At 34.4% G+C, this 18080-nt stretch overlaps 1 protein-coding gene across 1 annotated transcript in view; it reads left to right on the forward strand.

The window, feature by feature from the left end:
* The window catches only part of PXDNL (peroxidasin like), a 212552-nt gene that overhangs the window by 48676 nt on the left and 145796 nt on the right, over positions 1-18080 (forward strand). The window contains exons 4-7 of the mRNA XM_044245616.1: positions 5973-6044; positions 9298-9467; positions 11971-12088; positions 17736-17905. Of these exons, the coding sequence (XP_044101551.1) occupies positions 5973-6044; positions 9298-9467; positions 11971-12088; positions 17736-17905 (530 nt within the window). The remainder of the gene's footprint in view (positions 1-5972; positions 6045-9297; positions 9468-11970; positions 12089-17735; positions 17906-18080) is intronic.

The raw sequence follows: 18080 nt of genomic DNA on the forward strand, positions 1-18080 counted from the left end.
CACCATTCTATCCTTTGAAATCAATGGAGAAAAGACGAATAACCCAATTAAAAACAGGGCAAAAGCAATGAACACTTCACGAAGGTGGTAAAAAACCACTCGCAAACTTATGGCAGAATCTACCACAATTTACCATACACATCCTCTATGGCCTATCCATCAGTTCCACTTCTAGTTATGGACACAACAGATGTGCACATGTGTGCATATGCGTCAGAAGTGTGTTCTGGAGTATTAATGGCAGCATCACTTATAACAACTCCACCCTAGAGGTACTCAAACATTCAACAACAAAAGAAGACAAGTAAGTTGCTGTATATTCATATATATAGCACATATGAATCTCAAACATTTTTAGCAAAAAAATCCAAACATTGAAAATTACATAGTTTGACTTTTTTTTTTTTTTTTTTTAATTCAGAAATAGGAACATGTGTAATAGCTCGAAGTTAAATAGTGGTTACCTTTCGAGAGAAGGAGATGTTGAGGAACAGCAGGAGGGAGCTTCTGGAGTCCTGGCAGTTTTGTCTTTTTCTGTTTTCCCAGCTGTATTCACTTTCAGGAAAGTCATCATACTTATAGCATTCTGTGTGTACTTTTCTAGATGAATGTTTAACAAAACTTTATTAAAGACAATGACAAACCAAAAGAATACTTGGACACTCTCCTTTTGTATTGTCTTTTATCAGATGAAAATACTCTAGCCCTTCATTTCCTTTAATACCTTATATTAACAAATTAATTGTGATTTTAGCACAAGATATGGATTTTTTTTATGAACAGAAAAAAGTGCAGAATGACATAGCTAAACTTAATCAGGAATCAGTTTGAATTAAAATATATCTGAAAAGAAATTGTAATTAGGAGTCTGTAGGTTTTGAAAAGGATGCCCTTTGATTCTGATACATGAAATAGGCTAATAAAATTAAAAGATAAAAAAGAGCTAATTGACCATTTTTCCATGCCATTACTCCAAACTTATTCACATATTGAAGTATAGGAACTGTAATACATAAAATTTCATTGTTTAGATTTGTGTTCTTGCTTTGCTGAAAGCATGTCATGGAGGAGGAAACTTGACCCATTTCCTGCTCCATCAGGCTTCAGTTCCACCTCAGTAAATTCAAGATTTAGCATCACAATGACTAATAACCTCAAAAAGACCCGAGCCACTGACTTTAATGTTGGGGAAAGATTTGCTGATAAAAATAAGCACTGCTTTCCTCCATTGAAAACTGGGAAGGGGTGATTCCTGTTCCCCAAAGGAGATCTTGAAGCCCTCACAGGCCTGTTGATAGTGATGGCACCTCCTACCTTTCAGAGTGGGCTTTAGTTTTCTCCCTATTATGTAAATAAAAACTATATACATATTTTTGAAAGATCTCTGAATATATTAATCACAATGTATTTTTGTTATATTTCTCTTTTTTTTTAGTTCTTTGAATTCCCCTGCTTCCTCTGGAGTTGTTTTCTTTTTTTTTTTTGTTTTGTTTTGTTTTGTTTTGTCTTGGTCTTTCTTTGCCATGGTCCTGATTAAGCTCCAGTGCCTTGTGATCCTTGATATTGATACTTGAAAATATTGGGTTGGGGGTCTAAGTTTCTCCTGTTCTCTTGTAGGTAGGTCTGTTTTCTTCCAAAATTTCCCATTTGGGAGGGAATTTTAAAATTTTTTAAATTTTAAATTCCAAAGAGAATTTTAGTTTGGACAGTTGGGTAGGAAAATGGCAGATTTCTCCATCTAAAATACTAGAATGTGAAAGGAAAGGCTTCCTCTTCAGTTGCTGCTCCACACAAAATTAGTTACTTTTCTTTGTCAATTTTTAAAATTTCTTTAGAGAAAAACCTATAAAAATAATAAGAAATATATATGTGTATATATTCAGTGAGAATAATATAACACTTGATAAATAATATATTTAATAATAAGAAATATATATATAAATATATAAATAAATTTTCTTCCTCTTAGCATTTGACCACAGCTACAAATTAATTACATTTTTCCATCCACATGTTCAGTGAATCTCATTTACCATCCTGTCCCTCTACTCTGTTTGGTGTCTTGGGTCCCAAGCAATCAGATTGTTCCTGCTTCATATATTCCCTGGGATTCTGCTTTTTCTGTTTCATTTTCCAACCTTCTTCCATGCATTTTGTATTTTCCAGAGTTCACTGAAATCTCTTATCTGTTGATAACCTTCTGCATCCTGTCCTTTAGAGTGTTATAGGTTTATTTGTTGTATTGACCATCTGAGCTATTATTTTAGTTGAGTTCTAAAAGAGAATGGGGCAAATTTGCATGTCTCATTCACTCTTTTGAGTTAGAATTCTTCTCCCTATAACCTTGAAGTGTGTTTGTTGAGATAATATTTTAAATATTAAAATTAAATTATTTTGTTAAGGTAATTCTCAATCTATACAAATTCAGCATGACTTTGTCTGTAACCACACATCCTCAAGTAATGTGCATTCAGCAGTGGTAGTAACAATATTTAGGATAGTTCTTTACTTACAGGCTTTGATAAACGTCCCCATGTGTTGCATTCATAAATACCAACCTCTACCACTTGTGTGGAATGTTCTTTTCCCTGGGTGCAAGATGCCAATACAGGCAAGTGAAGACATGCATCTTCATCTTTCCTATAAAGAGAGGAGTTAGTTTGAAAATCCTGGTCCTTTACCAAACTTAAAATTTTCCCTACCAATAAGCCTTACTCTTAAACAGTCATAAACTAATTATTATTATGTCACCAAGCAGAAGAATCTTTACACTTTAGTGAAGGCACATAGGTTGAAATATTCAAGCTGTTAATTTAGAGCTTGATGCACAGGCAGAAAATTGCAGTAATGCTTGTCAAAGTATATAAAAATATGACTTTTTGTGTAATAATTTGTGGTTGGTATTGAAGAACCTGATAACTGTGCTATTTCTCCCCAGTGCCACTTGCCAATTGCAAAGTGGTGAGGCTGTAGACGTTCTTCATAAGGCTGGATCCCTGTATTTATTTCATATGCACACTGACCTCGGCAAACTATATATAGCTTCTATATTGCATGGTTTTTCTTTTAGAAGCTTTAATGAATCTCTCTTTAAAAAATAGGAAAAATATACCAAGGAAAGGAAATGCTGGTATTCTGTAGCCATAAAGAACATTCATGGTAACTAAAATACATTTCGTTTTATTGGTTTGGAAAGAATACCAGTTTGAAACAACATCACACGGGATGCTTTATGGAGCAGCAGGGACTGGCATTGAATCAACCAGCCCAGAGATATCTTCTTTATCACGCATGTACCTCACTACAGCAAAGGCTCTTTCAACAGCTTTCTCTAAGTATAGGATCTGAATATGGTTTTCTCTACACCTTAGAAGTCTCTTGGATTTCCAGTGGTGATGTCTTGAGATGCTAACCTAAATTCCAGGCAGAAGATATACTTTTCTCTCCTCAGAACATTAATGTTGAAAAAAACCCATTCATGGCTTGGTTTGTTTGATAATGTGTATATTTCTGTCACAAGAAAGAGATCAGACTTTGCATCAATTTCAGTGCAATGGATACTGTTAATTTTCTTTTTAACCAAATATCTTTGGTAAAAAAAAATTAGCAGCAAAAAATTATTATATGAAATTTCCAATACAGGAAGAGATTCTTTTTAAGTCTTATTGGGGGCAAAACAATCAAAGTGATATTTCTACAAGTACAACTCAACAAATAGCAGAAGCATTTTGAAGATTAACTTCACAGAAGTTGGAAAGAAGAAAGAGGAAAAAGAAAGCATAGGCATGCAGTTTTGCACCCCTGCTGAATAGTACCACTGAAATACGACTACTATTTTGGTGCTGTCACTGACATAGTAATCTAGGAGATGAATAATAATAATTATTATAATAATAAACTCATTTTATAGACAAAGGAACTAAGGTTTAGAGATATTAATCTACTTGAAAACAAATAGTTATAGATATAACAAGTAGCAATAATATCTGATTTGGGAACCCTAATAATATGTATGACAGAAACTAATGTTGAAATAACATTAATTTGGACATTTTGTCACTATATCAAATGAAGGAAAATTTTTGATAATAATTTTTCAACATTTACATACCTTGTTTCAAAATCTGTGATGATGAAAATATTATTATTATTTTTTTTTTTCTTGACTTGTTCTGCCTGTTAAACAATTCTGGTCTACTTGGCTTGGAAAATAAATAACATCTTTCAATCTCTGATTATTGATGCAATTTCCAGCCTTTTAAATATGATAAGAGAGAGGCACCTGGGTGGATCAGTTAATTAAGCCTCTGCCTTTGGCTAAGGTCATGCTCTCAGGGTCCTGGGATGGAGCCCCATGTCCCTGCTTAGCAAGGAGCTTGCTTCTCCCTCTCCCTCTGCCTGCTACTCCCCCTGCTTGTATGCTCTCTCTTTTTGTCAAATAAATAAATAAAATTTTTAAAAGAAATATCTTAAGAGAACAATCAACATCATTTTTACTGTTGTTATCACACTGGGCTCTACTAGTTTTAAATAGTGAAGTAAGTTTATAGTCCTACAAAAAAACACATGAATAGTTGTCCAAATTATGTGGCTTTCCCCAGGGTTCAGCTGCAATGTACTACAAGCTACTTCTCCATTATTAAATTCTATTCCAATATCTCCTGAGATATGGATATGGGTTAGGGCTTTTGGGGAAAGACAATTACTGTGTGACTTCTGTCTGTACGCCCATCTTAACCTAACTAACTGTTCACTGTTTCGTCTCTTGTCATTGCTTCTGAGTTTGGTGAATTAGGTGGGGCAGGAGAAAATGGGTATAAAGAACTAAAATAGTAAGGACCAGAAAAAAATTATATCTACTCAGAAGTGTATGAAATTCCAAAGTCATAAAAATATTTTGACTCCTGAGGACACCTCGTTACCTTAATCCCTAATTGAAAAAATAGTTAAAATTAAACAAAAACCATACATTGCTAGGAAAACATGGTCAGATAATCTTATTTAATTTTGAGATGGGCACTGGCCATGGAATTGGACTCAGAGTGAGGCTGGTTGTAGCTGTTAACATTTTCTACACATTATTTGATTATTTGTGCTCATTTCCCACAGTCCCTAGAAATCAGTGGCATGGAGCTTTCCTCTGTTTTGCAGACTACTGTTTCGTCCTCTCTTCAAACATGTGCTCTCTGTTGAATATATTTTCAGCAGTGCTAGTGGGTAAATGAAGCATCGCTGGTGATTTCCTAGTCACAGTTTCTCTCCTCACAGTGGGAAGAAGTGGTATGGCCAGGGCAGTGTTCAGGGAACCCACACCGGTGCAGAACCGACCAGGTGGAAGGAAGGATAGAAATACTATGGCCCTGGGCCTCAGAGTGCCATTGGCAACAGAGCCTGGGAATGTGCTTCTCTCTGATCTGCCTGGAGCACGGACATGGGCATGAATTTGAAAGGGAACAGGCAAATGGTTGGCTGAGCCAGGAACCACAGCAGCACCAAATGGAACTGTCATTTAGCAAGACTGCTGGTGGCCTGTAAGTGAAAGTGGACAAAGGATTGCCATCCACAGGATCCAGTTAATCATGGCTCTCTTGCAGGCTGCTGCAGTCACACATCATTGTGCCATTCTTTTTGATGAATACATTCTCTACCTTGATTTCCTATGTGTTTAAAGACTTATTTCTGTGATTTTTCTCCTCAGCATTTGTAATCTCTAACTAAATAAAACAAGAAATTCAAAAAAACCATGGGTCAGAAAGTATATACATGTAAATCTTTAAAAACGTGCTTGCATAAATGACACTGTTTTGTATTTGCCCTTTCTCACTGAAATACTTTTAAAAATGTATTTGGATCCACAATTCATTAAAAAAAAAAAAGAAAGAAAGAAAGAAAGAAAGAAAAGAAAAGAAAAAGAAAAGCTCTCCCAAAGCATCATTGCCGTGTTGTGATTCAAAGTTGCCTTTGTTTTTCAGGTTTTTGCATAACAACAGATTATCTAAAATCCCGGCTGGGAGCTTTTCTCATCTGGATTCATTAAAGAGACTGTAAGTGAAAGCAAGTGCACAGAAATAGAAACCTTGTGATTTTCCCCCCAATAAATAAATCCTAAGCAATGATTTGCCTTTGTCTCCTTTGGCCCTGAAAGATCATTGCAATTCTAGCGTGTAAGGGAGAAAATGGTTTTGTTAACTGCAGAGTGATAGAGGACGCAGACAGTCGACTAAGCTTTCATGTATTCTCTCAGAAGTGACATTCAAAAGGAATATTGAAGACAGAAGTTTTCCTTGGTTCTCAGTAATTTCCTCGCTGGTCAAATCTAAAGACTCCCAAGACTTCTTTTCCTTTAACTTTTATTTAAAAAGAGATGTAAGAAGTTCCAAAGAAAGTCTAACTCCTCTGGCCAGGCCTCAGAAGTTTTCCCTTGTCGCAGATATGGTTACTGATAGAGTTCATTTCTTCCTACACTAAAAAATTTGGAGTAAACCTCCCAATCCTGTCTGAGCCTCCAACTGCCTCGCTTTTCTCTCTGCCTGTGTGAATCACTCGCTTTTACCCTGATATGTCTCTTCACCCCTTTCTCTGGGTAGACTTCTGCTTTATTGATGGATTTGGGATTATTGTTTTTTTCCCTCAGTAAGTCCCAGTTATCAGGTAAAAGTCACAAGTCCTCTTCTCAGAGCTATTTGTAGGGCACGGAGTGGAAAAAAGCACAAAAGTGTATCTCTCAGCTGTCTTGGAGGTCATGCTGTTGCTGGTGTCTTTCTGGTGTAATGCGTCCAGGTCCAGGTCAATAGGCGAGGAAATCAGAACACTGGGGGAAATAAATTTGTGTTTAATTGGTGCCTGGAAATAACGCTTGGAATCATTGCGTTTCAAGGATCATAATTCATCAGGAGGACCATTCACCTAGCCCCAGTCCATTTGGTCAAGTGTATACTCTCTACTTTCATTGCAATTCTCACAGTAGACACTGCTTGACTGTCTTTTCTCCTCAGGCTGTGCTCTCTGTGTCAGAACCACATCTGCTTGAAGATTCTCCTTTTCTGTCAAAATTTCCTCACTTCTCAGAATGGGTTGCACCACAGCTATTTGGATTAGTGCATCGATTCTTGTTTTGTTGTTATAAAAGACCTGATCTCTTAGAAGAGTTTTAGGTTTGCAGAAAGTACTGAGACGTCCCACACACCCTTTCTTCCTAAAGAGCCTCCCCCTCCATCACCCGCCACTGGAGTGTTACATTTGTTGCAATTTATATCCCACAATCACTCAAAGTCCGTTTTTTATCTTAGGGTTCACTCGTGTTTATTGTACTTGGCATGGGTTTAGATGAATGTATAAGAACATATATCATCACTATAATGTCACACGGACTATTTTCACTGCCTTTAAAGTCCTCTGTGTCCCACCTTTTCATCCTCTCCTTCCCGAACCTCTGGCACTAGACATTTTACCATCTCCATAGTTTTGTCTTGTCTCGAATATCATACCGTTGGAATTATACAGTAGGCAGCCTTTGCAGATTACCTTCTTTTATTTAGTCATAGGCATTTAAGATTCTCCCATGTCTTTTCATGGCTTACTAGCTAATTTCTTTTTAGTGTTGAATAATATTCCATTGTCTAGATGAACCAGTTTCTTTATCCATTCACTACTGAAGGACATTTGTTGGCTTCCAAATTTTGGCAATTATAAATAAAGCTGCTTTAAACATCCATGTGTAGTTTTTTGAGGGGACATTGTTTACACTTCCTTTGGGTAAATTCCAAAGAGCGTGATTGCTGGATGGCATGGTTAATGTACGTTTCGTTTTATAAGAAATTGCCAGATTGTCTTTCAAAGTGGCCATACCATTTTTTAGCCCCAGCAGCAGTGAATGGGAGCTCTGTTGTTGCACACCCTCACCAGCATTTAGTGTCATCAATGTCCTGGATTTGGCCATTCTAACAAATGCGTAGTATTATCTCATTGTTGTTTTAACATTCTTATTTTTAAGTCATATCTGGAAACTGAAAAATGTCAAGGCATTTTGTAACTAGGTCATAGGATGCTTTATTTTAGTAGCAGTAGGAATATATATATATATATATATATTTTGTTTGTTTGTTTGTTTTACTTGCTTCATTCTCTTTTGTTGAACTTATCACTTGTGGTTAGAGTCACTGTCTTTGTATATTTGCAATTATAATTCCCATTAAATGTTTCTTTTTTATATACATTTCTATCTCAGTATCATACTTGACTTCTCAGGCTCTCAGAAAGTCTTGAAATGCTAAATCTCCTGTTTGTTTTTCTAATCCCTTTCTATTATACTTTCTTGTTAAATTTTAGTAGGAGCTTTTTTTTGTTGTTTTGTTCTAACTTCTTACGTTTTAATGAAACTGCATTCACTGCATTGCTGGAACACCCACAGAGAGATAAATACTCATAAAGAAGCAGAGGGAGACCCTTCTCACAGTGATGTGCCAGTATGCATCTTATACGCATGTGCTATATATATTTCAAATGTTTTAAGCTAAACATAAGATAATGTTGTTAGTATGTTATGTTGATGAAGTGTCTCTTTTCATAGATGATACACTGATCACTTACGGTCATGGTAAGCTGACATACAGATGATTTGAGCAAACTCTTCCAGGGTTCGTGAGATCTTGTTCAGTCTGAGATGGCGAGCACTTGTACCTAGTTATTCCAAATCCTCAAACCATGACTGTCCAGGCTGTAATTTACACATGAATATCAGAATAAAGGAAAGTAACTGAGGGCTAGTAAATAAACTACACATACCCCCGATAAACTCTATCTTCCACACTGAAGTCTCTCAACTACTGGGAGAATGTCACTTCACAGGTAACACCTGGGAGTCCGAGAAACCTGTGTGAATCACATGTGCCCCATCGCCCCAGGAGCTGTGTGTTACACCTGATAGGGGTATCCCATCTGAAACATATCATTTCTAACTCATGACAACCACATTCCTTCCAAGAGTACTGAAAAAATTAATGAAGTGTTTTCTAAAAAGTGCTTTTGGATCTTTAAGTGAAAGGGATTATGCAAATACAAGTGACATATTACTCTATTTTCAAATAGAAAGATTTGTATTTGAATTTACCTTATGCTTTTCTTTCCCTTTGAAACTGCCCACTGAGCAGTGAATAGTCCAAGTGAGTAATTTGGGTGTTGTGATTCTTGACTGAATACTATCAAAAGACAGTTGTCTTTTATTTAGCACACTTGTTGTGACATCTGATTTAATAGTTACTAAAATTTCAACAGTTGTAATTCTTACCTGCATGCTAGGCGTCTGGATTCCAATGCTCTAGTTTGTGACTGTGATTTAATGTGGCTGGGGGAACTTATGCAAGGCTATGCCCGAAATGGCCAAACTCAGGCTGCTGCTACATGTGAATATCCCAGAAGGCTCCAGGGACGCTCCATCGCTTCGTTAACAGTAGAGGAGTTCAACTGTGGTATGCACTTTTCTCTCTGTGTGTAAAATGGAAATGTCTTTTGTTTGCCCCCTTTCTATAAAGGTTTTCTATATGATGTTGCATTTGGAAGAACATAATATCAGAAAATGTTATCAAGGGATTTAGTTAAAAGTATGGTCAATGGCCTTGAAAAATGAAGTTTTTATCATCCATAAACAGAGCTGAGATGGTCCTTGAGCATCATTTAATCCAACTTTCAAATTTCAAAGGAGAAATATTAAGGAAAATTATTTTTCAACAAGGTCACAGGACACTCTGACCAGCATTAAAGTTTCCCCTTAAACCAGTATTACTTAAGTGTTAATAAATCAATAATTGAGGTTTTTTCAACTTTAGATCAAATGATTTTTAATATTCATAATAGTAAAGCAAACTCTGGATTTGGTAAGCATAGTTCTTATTCTGACCACTTTAATAATTCTATCAGACTTTAATTAAAGATCCAAGTATAGTTTCTTAGAAATTATTTGGTTCTCGATGTGTTTGGGTGGCTCAGTTGGTTAGGCATCTGCATAGCTCGGGTCATGATTCCAGGGTCCTAAGATTGAGCCTTGTGTCCTGCTCCCTCCTCAGCGGGGAGTCTGCTTCTCCCTCTCTGCCTGCTGTTCCTTCACCTTGTGCTCTCTCTCTCTCTCTGTCAAATAAATGAACCAACTCTTCAAAAAAAAAAAAAAGAGAGAATTTATCAGTTCTCCCTTGAAGCTTTTAATATAAATAAATATCTACCTGTGTATCTATCTAATCTATTTTATATATAGCTTTAAATATAAATGAATATACATACATATGCATGCATATGTGTGATAATTGGGCTCCTTGAAAATATATTAGGGCGATAGCTTATAGCAGAAATTGCTTTCTAATGCCCCATTCACTGGAAGCCAGTATAGTTTAATTCTATCCAGACTGAGAAGAAAAGTGACTTGTCTTTATTTATAAATAAATCTCAAATTTGTCCATAACATCAACTCAGAGTTTATATCCTAGTCACGTATGCTGGGAATTTAGAACATCTTAACTGCTGTCCCAGCTTTCATTTTCTTCCCTCTCCAATCTATTATATTTGGGGAGATCTTCTAAAACACAGATCTGATGATATAATTCTTCTGTGCTCTTTTATAGCTTCCCATACCTTCAAATGAAACGCCAGATCCTTAACAAGACCACACTTCCTATATGTTGTGGCCCTTGGCTACTCTGTAACCTTGATTCATTCTGCCTCCGAATCTGTCAGTGATGTTTAGTCATTATGATGTTCTTTCAGTTCCTAGAAGTTCTTAAGCTTTTTTTCAACCAAGACTCTCTATACATTATTTACTCTGCCTACAATATTCTTCTTGCCTCCCTTCTTTTAAGAGCCCTCTTCTTAAAGATCGGTTACTTGGAAAAGCTTTATTTAATTTTGCTCTCTACTCACCTTTTCCCTATCCCACACACTCTGAGTCAGGTCCCTTTTCATAATCTATCAAATCATCATTTATTTTTCTTAGCACTTATAGCAACATATTATCATACATGTTTGTGTTTGTTTTACTTTCAATTGCTTTAACAAAACTATAAGCTCATGAGTACAGAGAATTTGTTTTGTTCATTATTTCATCACCTACTTAGCACTACGCCTGACACACTGTAATGTTGAATTCTTTTTTAAAATAAATATATGTAAATGAATCATACCATTTTTCTAAAAAGGATAAGGCCAGGATATTGGTTATATGGACTTTTGTTGTAGTGGTTAAGATTAATAGAGATGAATGTAACATTCTCCAGACATGTCAGATCTGGTTATTTATTAATGATTGGAAGTCTCAAATGATCCACTTAAAAAGAAAGAGCTTTATCATTTAGAAAGGTTTAAAAAATTATGTTAAATTTGTTGTAGAAAGGCAAAGTTCCCTTTTTTAAACTGTTCTCTATAATTTAAATTCAATAATATTGTCTGGTTCATTAAATACCAATCACTTATTAAAATTATTTAAATGTTTCCATGTTCATCACTAATTATTATCTGAGAATGGAAACACTAATTTATATTAATAAGTAATGTTGTTCAACCAGGTTTGAGGTCTAGACATACAAATTCTTATAAATTGTATAAAGTGGGTAGTTAGATGCTAATTGTCTAGAGAAATGCCTGCAAAATTGCAAGCTCAACTGAAGTACTTAGCTTGAAATATTGACCCATAAACTCAAACTCCTTCCATAAATATGGCTGTATTGGACTACTAGAAATAAAAGCATAGGGAAATTTATTTAATTTACCTCATTGGAAATTCCTTTATGCAGTAAATCTTTCAAACTTCTAAAGTTTTGTGAAATATATGTCTAACATCAAAACTGGTACATTACGGGGTAGATGCAGTATAATTTGTAAAACTTTAATGTAGAAGGAAATTAAAATTATCTGTAGTCCTTTGTCAATAATATTTTAGAGTACTGTAATTGTGTCTTTAAAAGTATACCAATAATTCTTCTGTTACAGAGAGTCCTCGAATTACTTTTGAGCCCCGAGATGTGGAGGTAACATCAGGGAATACTGTCTACTTTACTTGCCGGGCTGAAGGAAATCCTAAACCGAAGATTATTTGGATACATAACAAGTAAATACTGAGCATAGACATGTGTTAATTCCCAAATTATCAGTGTTTCTTGATATTTCATAAAAATGCCTTTTAACTGTCATCTTTTGACTTGTCCAAAGTATCTGGAAGACTACTTAAAATTCTATATTTCCAGATATCAATGATTGTGAAATTGAGTAAAGGAATTTTGCATTATTTCTAGATGGAGATATTGGGATAATAACTAGTATGTTTTAAAATCTGAACATAATTAGACTTAACCTCACCTTAATTATTTTAGTTTCAAACTGGTATTTTACATCTGATGTTGCAAATTTGACATAGTAAGTCAGTAGAACATTACATAAGTGAATTGGGAATAAAAAATATTTCAAGACTATTTATATTTAAAATACTAGTCACTTATTTTATTCTTATTGCATTATTTGATAAAACATGGTTTCTATGAGTCTAAAAGACTGAATATACAGTTGAATAATAATAACAAACTTATAAAAAGTTAAAATTTTAGAGTGGGAAAATAATGTGAAATAGATACATAGAATGAATCATATACTTAATACAATTCAATGATAGTACTTGGACAATTATATTATCATTAATTGTATTATTGGTAACTAGCATGGTTTGCATGTGTCTTTTCTATGCCTCCACAAAATTTCATTGGTTGTTTTCTATCATGTGTGTAATCAACTCTAAATTTTTATGCTTTTATTTATAAATATTCTGATCTATTTTATGCGTTTTTGTATATAATTTGTATTTGTAATTGTAGTAAAAAAAACCCCAGACATGTTTGTAAAATGTGTTGTTAATTCAAGCAAAAATCTAATAAGTATAGGTTAAAAATAGCTTGGAAAGAAGGCAATTATGAATGCTATTAAATCTGGAATCTGGCCCAGGAGAAAGACATCAGTTGATAGAAAACTTCAATTTATTTCCATCTGGAGATTATTCAAGGGTACTTGAGAAATAGAAATTGCTTCTTGTAATGCCTTCAAACTGCTTGCTCTGCCCTCTTACAGTTTAAATTCAGTCATTATGTGTTCAAGATTACAACGGTACTGACTAGTATTCAGAAAGGAACAAATAAAAAATCATATTGCCTGATGTATGACATAAGAGTTTGAAATATGGTGGCTAAAGAAGCTAAGATGCATTTTAAAAGAAACAAAGAAATTGAAAAAAAAAGGAATAAGATGAAGGAAAGGTGAACGTTAGGTAGAAATTTCTGTTATAATATTAGCCATTTCGTATAGAAAAAAATAGAAATGAAAAGGAAGAATTCATACCAAAAAATGTTTAACATTAACAAATCTTGCTGATTATTTGTCATCAAGGATTTTTTAATAAAAAGATAATATATATGCTGAAAGTATATGAAATGTAATGTATAGTACAGCAGATAATTTGAAACAAACATCTGTTTAACATAAACTAGGCCAAGAAAAGAAAATACTACCAATTCATTAGAAGCTACCTAGGTGTTTTTTCCTTAACATTCTCCTGCTTTCCTCCCCTGAAGATAACCTGTATCCTGACTTTAGGGTCCATAGAACATTGGGTTAAGAACTGATTAGACATAAGCAAATGTGGAATTAGAGAATTAGGGGGTATGTCTGTTGGAGTAAATTATCTGTCAGGGTAAGAAACATGGAAACTAATCCAAAGGTCCAGGACATCTCCACTAGGAATTCCAGAAACAGAAGTTAGAAATAATGAGCTGGAGTCAATGTTTAGAGAAGTAACAATGAGAACTTTTCCAGAAATGAAAAAAATCATGAAATTTCAGATTATGAATTGTACTGATTCCCAACTAGGACTTAAAAAAGAAATCTGTATCTGGTGAATTATGATCAGAACATTGAATGAGATAAAATCTTTCATTCCAAGATAATTTGCAGATTACCCTCAAGTGCACAGCAATTACACTGACAGTTGACTTTACACACAGAAGGTAATGGCATGTATTTAGCTTGTTAAAGAGAAAGAATCTAGTTTCCTTCAGTTTTAGATTCAGCTAAATTATCTGAGAAGTACAATAAAGACACTTTAAAAGAGTTGAGCCTTACTTAGGGATATTTGCTAAAAGTATTATAAATAAGGAAGATATGCAAGAACCAAAGGTGAAAACAGAGTATTTTTAAACATGTTGATAAATAGGAATAAACTGAGATTGTTAAAGTATTGACCAATTCTAAAGGAAGGGAGAAGTAAAATGTTAGATGACACTAATAAAAATACTGTAAGGAGAGATGACATAAATAGATAATTTCCCATGTCTCATTTTTGAACTATACAATGATATTGACTGGATTTTGAGACATTAAGAAGGCCTATTAAAAATTATGGCAAAATACTAAGATAAGGAAGAGAATACAACTTTCATACCAAGAGAAGGGAAAGTATGATTAAGGAAAATTGGACCAATGAACAAAAGGAAAGGAGAGATAAAATTGAAGTAAAGGAAAGGGAAAGGACAGAAAATGAACAAAATATCTCATCAGAAATAAGCTTAAATACATTAATAAACATGATGAATGTACAAATTTAAATAGCCTTTTGAAAGACACTATAGATTGAATTAAAAAATTCAGCTGTGTGCTAAATATGTTTATTTAAAACATAATATGGGGAGGTGGAAGCTGGATGGGTAAACATATAATAGCATAGTTGTCTAAACAAAATAAAGGTGCTATATCCAGATTAATATCAACCAAACTAAATTTGAAAAAAAGTATAATTACATATCATTAAATCATAAGTGATCAGCAACAATTTACCTGGAGATAAGATTCACAAATCTCTCTATACTTAACAAAATAGCTGTTTAAAAATAAAACAAAGTTAAGAGGATTACCAGGATTAATTGGCAGAAAGTCAGTTATAGGGAGAAATGACAGTACTCTTCTCTTAGAAAGAATAAGAACAACATAGGAATAACATAAGAATAACATAATTAACAAGAACAACATAGGAAGGCTGGTATTGTATGTAACACATATATCCACACATAAAAATCCAAGTTATGCTATGGTTTCAAGTAACTATGGAATGTTTATCAAAATTGATCACATATAAAGAAATAAAAATCTCAACTCATAGTAAAGAATCAACTTCATAAAGACCCCTTTCTTTAAACATAATTTAATAAAATTAGAAATCAACCATTTGTTGATGTTTGGAGATCCTTTAGTCTTCTCAGGAGGAGAGTAAAGTAATTACACTACCTAGAAATAACTATCAAAATAAATTTTTAATGAGTGATTTAATTCAAAGAGGAGGGAAAGCATTCCAACTGAAGAAAGAATGAGTAAAGGCACAGGATGGAAATCAATTATGATTGAATTCTGGAAAGAGGGTAGATCATATTTGTTGGAATAAAGGTTTTACCTATGAGTGTAAGAGGAAAAGATTGCAAACAACTGGACGGCTAATGACTTTGGCTTTTAATTTATAATCTTCGAGTACCAGTAGATGGTGATCAAGGTAGTCACACCACGAAAGAAGTTTATTTACCAGCCATGCTTTTCTTAATGTTGAGGTTCTAGGCTGTGGGAATTTTGGCCATTTAAAAAGAAATTGAAACTGTGGCAAATATTAGGACAATATTTACAGTGGATTATAAACAAGACTTATAATTATCTTCTACTTATAGTTTTTCACTACATGCCTTCTTATGTGGTAGATATTTTAAATTTATGGGCATGGAAGATAGTTTATTTATTTTTATATTTCTAGTGCCTAGATGTAGGGTCTAATTCTTAGAAAGCACTTAATAAATGTTTGCTGCAGTGAATTGTGTCTAATAAATCAAATATGTTTGTTGGAAAATTTTCAAGGGGGGAAAAAAGCTAAATAAATTCTAGTTAAGCAAATCTTTGTGTTTTTTACATATGATTACTACATATTTTGCATCAAATTGACAATGTGATATGTATATTGAATCATAAAGACTTGCTTTGAATTTTTGAAGAAACATCATGACTCATGCACAAACACCTTTTAACAGCATAGTGAAGAAGATAAGAAGAAAGGGAAGAATAACCAGAAAAAGAATGGTGCATTTTCCATTTATGGGTGTGGTTTGCTGCTGTTGGTTTTAAATCATTTTAAATAATGAAAACTGGTGAATTCTATTGCATTGTCTAGCCAGAAGATAGATATCATGTACACATTTAGCAACTTTTGATATTTTAGGAGTCAATTTTAGGACAATTTTTTTCTGCATTTGCTTTATTTCTCAGTGTGTAATGTCTGTATACAACTATTTTTCTCCTCTTCCTGTTTCCCTCCTTTTCCTTTTGTCTGAGTTCTCCATCCATATGGAGGCTGAGACAAGTGCCTTGTTGTTACTAGTCTGTCTTTTTTTTTTTTTTTCCAATTTATTTATTTTCAGAAAAACAGTATTCATTATTTTTTCACCACACCCAGTGCTCCATGCAAGCTGTGCCCTCTATAATACCCACCACCTGGTACCCCAACCTCCCACCCCCCCCACCACTTCAAACCCCTCAGATTGTTTTTCAGAGTCCATAGTCTCTCATGGTTCATCTCCCCTTCCAATTTACCCCAAAGCACATACCCTCCCCAATGTCCATAACCCTACCCCCCTTTTCCCAACCCCCTCCCCCCAGCAACCCACAGTTTGTTTCGTGAGATTAAGAGTCACTTATGGTTTGTCTCCCTCCCTATCCCATCTTGTTTCATGGATTCTTCTCCTACCCACTTAAGCCCCCATGTTGCATCACCACTCCCTCATATTAGGGAGATCATATGATAGTTGTCTTTCTCTGCTTGACTTATTTCGCTAAGCATGATACTATGCAGCCATCAAAAGAAACGAAATCTTGCCATTTGCGACAACATAGATGGAACTAGTCTGTCTTTTTATAAGACTCTACCTTGAAGGAAGGCGCTGTGTCTGTCTTATTATTCCAAGGAATTGGGAAGAGTTAAATTATAGTTTATTATAAAAGGATATAATTGAGGAACAGCCAGATGGAAGAGATACATATGGCAAGGTACGTGGGAAGAGGTACAGAGTTTCTGTGCTCTCTGAGTGTGACACTGCCTAAATCTCCACGTGTTTACCAGCTCAGTAGCTCCTAGAACAAACTTAAAGGAAATTAAATCATCTTTGGAAAAGGCGCAATTCCATTATTGCTGGCGTGCTACTTTGTAAGTAGACCTAATTGGGTTCAAGGTTAGATGATTTTAGAATTGTGTTTAAAATAATTAGTTTAATACTAAATAAGACTTTTGAATTTGTGCACTTTAAAAAAATATGTTTTCTGATGTTCACTGCATGTTACTGGCACTGAGTAGTTGTGGCAGTCTGTAACAGGAATATTCAGCATCTAGCTTCATATTAGAGAGATGGCTTCAGTGTTTAAATTCATGCTGCCTTGGAAAGTAGGACATTTAAACCTCCTTCCTTTCTATCATGTCTTGACTTGAAACCCGTGTTTAGTATACAATCTCAGAAATAGGAAGCGACAATTAGGATTTAAATTAAAATGATCTGAATTATTAAGACAATTTAAAAAGTCAACATGTTGATATACATGAAACATATTTATAAGGTCTTATATTTTCATTTTTGGTTAGGTGTTTTCAATATGATTGGAGTTAAATAATATGTATATAAAATGTGTATTTCTAGCCACTCGTTGGATTTGGAAGATGATTCTCGATTTAACTTGTTTGATGATGGGACACTCATGATCCGAAACACTCGTGAGTCAGACCAAGGTGAATATCAGTGTATGGCCAGAAACTCAGCTGGAGAGGTCAAGACACAGAATGCCATGCTCAGATACTCCAGTCCTCCAGGTACAACTTTTTTTTTCCCCATAACTGAACTTAATGTAAATGCAACAGTTCTCCATCAGTTATTTGTACTAGAAAATGGCTTTATCTTGCTTCTTTAAGGAATGGAATGTTTTAAAGTGAAACAGTTGTCATTGTCCATCACTTTCTAATCTTTTATAGAAACTTGAGGTTTTTT

Source organism: Neovison vison, chromosome 4 (genome assembly GCF_020171115.1).
Source record: "Neovison vison isolate M4711 chromosome 4, ASM_NN_V1, whole genome shotgun sequence".
In the NCBI taxonomy this organism is placed as follows: Eukaryota; Metazoa; Chordata; class Mammalia; order Carnivora; family Mustelidae; genus Neogale; species Neogale vison.